At 63.4% G+C, this 6,304-nt stretch overlaps 1 protein-coding gene across 1 annotated transcript in view; it reads right to left on the bottom strand.

Moving 5' to 3' along the window:
- RAP1GAP2 (RAP1 GTPase activating protein 2) overlaps positions 1 to 6,304 on the bottom strand; it is a 37,354-nt gene that overhangs the window by 6,258 nt on the left and 24,792 nt on the right. The window contains exons 4-14 of the mRNA XM_085310349.1: positions 5,560 to 5,595; positions 5,056 to 5,100; positions 4,366 to 4,398; positions 3,686 to 3,895; positions 3,467 to 3,570; positions 3,187 to 3,265; positions 2,993 to 3,046; positions 2,092 to 2,175; positions 1,002 to 1,102; positions 736 to 865; positions 370 to 525 (exon numbers count right to left, since the gene is read on the bottom strand). Of these exons, the coding sequence (XP_085166475.1) occupies positions 370 to 525; positions 736 to 865; positions 1,002 to 1,102; positions 2,092 to 2,175; positions 2,993 to 3,046; positions 3,187 to 3,265; positions 3,467 to 3,570; positions 3,686 to 3,895; positions 4,366 to 4,398; positions 5,056 to 5,100; positions 5,560 to 5,595 (1,032 nt within the window). The remainder of the gene's footprint in view (positions 1 to 369; positions 526 to 735; positions 866 to 1,001; positions 1,103 to 2,091; positions 2,176 to 2,992; positions 3,047 to 3,186; positions 3,266 to 3,466; positions 3,571 to 3,685; positions 3,896 to 4,365; positions 4,399 to 5,055; positions 5,101 to 5,559; positions 5,596 to 6,304) is intronic.

The raw sequence follows: 6,304 nt of genomic DNA, 5'->3' as shown, positions 1-6,304 counted from the left end.
GAGAGCGGAGGCCGGGGAGGCGACGCCGCCGGCGCTCGGGCAGCGTCTTCGGAAGGGGGTGAGCGGTGCCCAGGCTTGTTCGGGCGTTTAGCGGCACCGTAATTCAGCACTTCCCCTGGTAGCAGCACGCTGGCAGGYGTGCTCGACTGACACGCACACGTACGCACCTCCGTTACGCATCGGTGCATACGTAAGCGCGTGTGTACGCGCACGCACACTCGAGCTACGCGCGGCGCGGTTGCGCTGCTGATCACACTGGAGCGAACGTGCCACCGGGAGGCTAACGTATAAACCAGTTACACGAAACCGGCCCGCGAGAAAGCGGCAGCAGAGACCCGCGGGCGGAGAGCAGGCCCCGGCGAGGGGTACCTTGTACGAGGTGCTGTCTGCCTCGGCGCTCTCCACCTGCACGACGATGTAGGCGTGCAGGAAGTTGGAGGCGATCATGTCTGGCACAAACGGCGTGTTCTCCTCCTGGAATACGACCGCCACGATGTCGTTCCCGATGTGCCGCTTTCTCTGCAGCTGAACAGGGAGCAGAAAGAMGCTTTCGCCTTGGGAAAGCAGGCGACTCGGGCCGCCGGGGAGCAAACGCCRGCCCCGGGGAGCCCAGCCGGCGCCCGCCGCCCGCCCGCAGGGTCTTCGGCATTTGTCGCCGGCCGGGCTAGCGGGGGCAAACGGAGCCCCGAAGAGCCGCACGCGCGCACGCCTGCCCAAGCGCAGCGCCTCTCCTACCTGCTGCGCATCCCCTTCGGTGAACGGCAGCTTGGTGGAGACGTGGAACATGATCTCCCTGTCCCGGAACGTGGTGAACACCGACTCGGCGCCCGTCTGCCCGTGGCTGACGTCCAGCCCGCCGCGAAAACTGCCCGCCCAAGCAGGGGCGGGAGAAACGAAGAAGCACGGTTGACGACTTCCAAGCTTGCACAGTAGATGCTTCTACACACTACACGATCGCTTGTTAAGTTTCCTTGTAACATCGTTCTTTTCATTGCACGTACCCTTTAAAGTCCTGGAGTGTTATGGTGTCTCCCAGCAGGCTCAAGAAGCTTTTGAAGGCAGGACTCTCTTCGTTATTTCCAAACAGCTCCTCCTCCAGCGTCTGCAGAACACATGGATATATAACATGAAATAAAGAAGCATTAGAAATTACTTTTGAACTTAAAGCTACTTCCAAAGGGCTATAAAGAACAAGTTTGCAGATCTACAGCTCTCCCTGGGAAAGCCTCTCCCTGGGCTCCCGTCCCAAGCTGCTCTTCCCTGGGGGCTGCAGCTGCGCGGCCAAGGCCAGCGCAGCGGGGACCAGTGCCGTGAAGCTCCGGCACATGCCCAACGCCGCGCTGATGGCAGCGCTGGCAACGCGGTCGCTGCTGGCGAGCGGCTCTGCTGCCACCCGGGCAAAGGCCAAGGATCGTCCCTCAGCGGCATCACACTCGGCTTGGCCGGCAGGAGCAGCTGCTGACCAAAGGGAAGGTAAAGCATGGGTAATATCAAAATACGAATTAATAATCGCTGGGAAAATTTAAGTCTTAACCATCCCTTGTGCGGTATATTTCAAAACAGGGAGACCTCAGTTGTGGTCTTGCATTAGTTATTCAATCGAAAATAAAAAGCAATCTGTAAAGATAATGAGAACGCCCATCAGAATAATCTCTGATAAATTATAAGATTCATCTGTCTCTCTGCTTCACGTCTGAAGTTTCTGAGCTAATGAAAGCATTTTCAGCAAACCCATGTCCTCATAGCCTGCAGTCTTCCAACACAAATCTAACTGTTTGACTGTCTAAGCATACATCAGATTAAAATACCATGGCTGCTGAAATGCATATCCACATCCACGTCTCCCCACAGCAGCTTGTGGGCTGGTTTACATACTGATTTTACAGTCACATCATTTTTCAATGAGCCAAGGAAAATATCCAAGTAGTAAGATGCCCATAGTTAGCAAGGACACCCTGAGACATAGCGCGCTGCACGTGAGAAGTTAGCTGCAGGGCCACCTCCCAGCTCCGAAGGTCTCGCACGCCTTTTGCAAAGCTGGCCTCTGCCTAGCCAGCACGCGCCTAAGCAGAGCAGAACGGGGTTACTCACCTGCCTGGACTTCTGGTAGATCACACCAAACTTGAAAGTGTTGTTGACTTCATGTTCGTCATAGGACACTATCATCTGGGATGCCTGGAGAAGACAAACCGTGAACCGTCTCAATTGGCACTTCACAAACCCTGACACCTAGAAGAGGAAAATCTAAGCTATCGAGTCCTACCGACTGGGCAAGGTATTCACAGTCCGTTACAAAACAGGGGGCTGCTTACGGCTCGCTGAGTGGAAATCCACAGTCAAACACGCTCGGGTCATGGTCCGAAAGGGCTTAAACACCACGGGCTCGCAACCGGGGTTGCCACAACCGGGGCACGAGGGTGCACGCAGGCAGGGGAAAAGGTATTAGAAAAGCTAGGGAACCCAGATATCCTCCCCCAGATTCTCGGTGGAAAAGCCTGGGATTTTCGGGGTGCAAATAACTGCAGCTGCCGACAGCGAGCCAGCTCTGCAAGCGCAGCCCTTCCGTCGGGGCAGGGCGTCGAGGACGCGGCTCTTCCCTTCCCGAGCGGCCGAGGGGTGTCTCGCACCTCCCCCTGGCCAGCCGGTAGCTGTGCGACTCGCGGCGTGGGCGAGCGCAACCATCTGCACCTTGGCTGCAGCAAAAGGCAGCGCGACTGCCCCACAGCGCGCCGGGGTCTCGGCCGCGCGGGGGGCCTCGCACAGAAGGCCCCTGGAGACCACGGCTTTGCTTCCTCGCGCCCAGCGAAGGCTGCTACGACGGCCGCATGGGAGGCGCATCCCGCTCCCGCAGCGGCGGCCGGCCGGGCCCGCGCGGGGGGCCAAGCCCCGCGCCCCTGTGCAACCGTGGGTGCACCAGCACCCTGCTCCACAGCACTGCATCGCCCCGCCGCCGGGAAGCGGAGCGCTAGCCCTGCCTGACACACGGCCTCACCTTGGGGTACAGGACCGGGTTGAACTTCAGGCCCGAGGCGTCGTCGCAGAAAGCCTGCCGGCGAGGGGAGAGGTGCCGGTGAGCGCGGGGCAGCCGGCACGGCCGCCGGCGGCTCCCGCAGGACGGAGCCCAGCCTCCCGCCGCAGCGGTTCACGGCTCCGCCAGGAGGACGTGCCGGCGAAGCGCCGGCTCACCTTGGCGATCTGCGGGACGCTGGGGAGCTTGCTGAACCCGGCCAGCGGGATCCTCTCGTGCAACGTCTTCACCCTCGACCTAGCGCGGAAAAAGAAGTAAGCAGCCGCTCCGGACGGGACGGCGAAGCGGAGCCGCCCCGGAGCCTGCCGCCGCCGGCGCGGTGCTCTCCCGCGCCCTGCGCGCCGTACGCGCCCAGCAGCCGTTTCTCTCCCATCGCCGCAGCTCTCGAGACGGGCGCGGGGCGGAGGGAAGGGGCGCGCAGGGTTTTTTCCTCCGTACCTGAGTATAATCCTTAAATATTCGGTGCCATCTGCCTCTTCACACTTAATAGAAAGGATCAAGTTTCCCAGGCTGCTGGCTGTGCAGTAAAAATTCAAGTGATCCTAAAAACGGAGGAAGTGCGTGAGCGGCGAGCCAAGGAGCTCGGGGCTTTGCGCGGGGGGACACGGGGGCCCTGCCCCGCGGCTCGGCCGATGCCGCCGCACCCCCGGCACCCACCTTGCCCAGGAAGTGCCGCCGGTAGGCTCTGGCCTCCCCCTTGCACTCCAGCCGGTACCCGCCGGYGCCGGGGCTCGGGCCCTCCTCCTCCTCCTCGCAGACGCTGCTGTCCGACGAGGTGGGGGTGCCCAGGTTCTCGGGGTCCTCGATCCAGTACCCCCCGAACTGGGGCAGGATGATGAGGGGGTACGGGCCCCCCTTCTCGATGACCTGCACGAGAGGCACCCTGAGCTGCCCGGCAGCACCAGCGCGTCCCCAGAGCTCGTGCCGGCCGGCCGCTGACCCGGCTGGAAACCTGGCACGCACAGCGGGGAGCAGGCGCTGCGCRGCCCCCGGCCGAGCAYGGGAAGGAGCACGCGCCGGGCGAGAACGCGCCCTGCACGGCCCCTGGCCGAGCACGGGAAGGAGCACGCACCGGGCGAGAACGCGCCCTGCACGGCCCCCCGGCCGAGCACGGGAAGGAGCACGCGCCGGGCGAGAACGCGCCCTGCACGGCCCCCGGCCGAGCACGGGAAGGAGCACGCGCCAGGCGAGAACACGCCCTGCACAGCTCATCCTGGCAAAGCCCAGAAGCCCGACACGCAGGGAGGCTGGAAGCAGGATCCACAAAGCCCCCTGCTCCCACTGCTTTGGCAGAGGCATTTGCCTGGGGGCACCCACACATGCTTTGGAGCACCCACCTCGTCGATGCTGGGATACGGGATGTAGTCTTCCTACAGAAAGGAAGGAAGATGCCATGTATGACTCTTTCTTGCCATCAGCGGTTCCTTAAATCCACAGCTTTTCACTCCAAAGGCAGGCAGCCCTTTCCAGCTGCCCTTCAGCACGGGCTCTGCCGACCCCTCCTGCGCTGCACCCCACTGCGTGCTTTGGGCAGCGCTGCAGCCCGGACCTCGGCGGAGCAGGGGCGCGCGGGGCGGAGGGGCGGCCGGCACCGCGGGACGGACAGACGGGACGGGACAGGACGGGACGGGACGGGACGGGCGCCGTGGGAGCCCTCTCTCCGGCGAGGCGCCGCCGCTCCCGGGGAGTCTCGCAGGAAAATGCTCCGGATCATTAAGCCTTTCACACAGCCAGCGTCTCCCCTGAGTATCAGTTTCAGCTTCTCAGCGCCACACATAAAAACAACTGCTGTACGTGGCTCACCGCTGAAATACCCGGGTCCGAGGCACAAAGCTGGATTAGGGATTTACAGGCACCGCTACCGTATCATTGCATTTAATCAGTGCCCTGCTTTTCGAAAACATCTAAATCCTTCTCTTAGTTCCTTTAGCAACTGTCTTTGCACGCATTAAAGTCCTGACTTCTGGGGACTAACGAAAGGGAGGGGGCGCGGAACAGATCTGCACGGGAAGCGGAATCCAGCTGACCTTATGCTTTTGGCTCCCGGTTCTCTGGTCTTCAAGTTTTGGTGCCTGTTGGAAACAAAGCAATCGGCGGCTGATCGAGACGCTTCCCGCCGCGCAGGCGAGGCCGCGGCGGCGCTCCACTCCGCGAAGCGAGCGGCTCGAGGAGAGGGGGTCTCCGACGGCGCCGGAGCGCAGGCGGCACGCAGAGCAAGGGCTAAAGCCTCTGCTAAAACACTCCTCAAAGCAAGGCGGAATGACCTCGACGGAAGATCCCGGGGCCACCGCGCTCCTCCCGGGCACGCCTCGGGGCATGTCTGCACGGCTTCGCCACGCTACGTCTGGGCTGGGAAGCGTCTTCCCGGTGCCGCCGGTGGGAATCGCACTGCTCGGCGACCCAGCGGGAACGCAGAGCGCGTTGCGCCCTGGGGACGCCCTGCCGAGGCAGCTTCGCCCCGGCGGCGCCCCGGGAGCTCTCGGGCGGCGCGAAGCCCGCGCCGGCGCTGCTGACGCCGTCCCGCTGCTCACCTGCATTTTTTCCAGCATTTCGAAGAATTCYGCCGACTGAAAAAGAAAAGAGAGAGAAATCCCTCGCCTGAGGAGCGCGGGCACGAGGCCGGCCGCACAGCCCACGCCGGGGTACGGACACCCTCGGCCCCAGCTTTGCCCGGCGCCTCCGGGCTCCGGCCCGGCCTCGGGGCGGCAGAAACGCTGCCGGGGGAGCCGAGGCCCTGGCGTGACGCCGCGTCTCCGGCGCGGGGACGGAGCAGCTGGCGCCCGGGGAGAGGCGTGCGGCCGGCACCGCCGCCGGCTGCGGGCGCCCCGTTTGCTTTCGCCAGCGCCAGAGCGGCTTGGCCCGGAGACGAGGCAGGGGAAGGGCCGAAAGTCGCCTCCTTGACTCGAGCTTGTTTGAGAATCCGGTTTGAGCTCAGGCCTCTGCAAAGAGCGGACAAGCGCCCTTCGAGCCCGTTCAAGCAGTTTTCAGGGCCCGTTCTGCCAGCAGCCGGAGCCAGGCAGGCCAAACCGCGCGGCAAGGGCCRCTCCGGCTCCTGAGCGACGCTCATCCACCTCTCAAACCGCGCTCCCGCGGCAGGCGCACGCGCTCAATGAACCGGTCCGGCGCCCGTGAGCAGCTTCTGCGTGCTTCAGCCAAGCTTTGTCGGGCAGCGAGTGCTCGGCCGACGGCAGCGGGGACAGGCACCGCTGCGGGACGCTCGGCAGGAAGCAACGTCACCAGCTGGCGGTTCAGCCGGCGCGGCAAGTTCACGCTCAC

This window comes from Rhea americana, unplaced genomic scaffold (assembly GCF_003343005.1).
Source record: "Rhea americana isolate MKP2758 unplaced genomic scaffold, rheAme1 scaffold_317, whole genome shotgun sequence".
Taxonomy (NCBI): Eukaryota; Metazoa; Chordata; class Aves; order Rheiformes; family Rheidae; genus Rhea; species Rhea americana.
The sequence above is the reverse complement of the archived record's forward strand: the minus strand, read 5'-3'. Positions and strand labels throughout refer to the sequence as shown.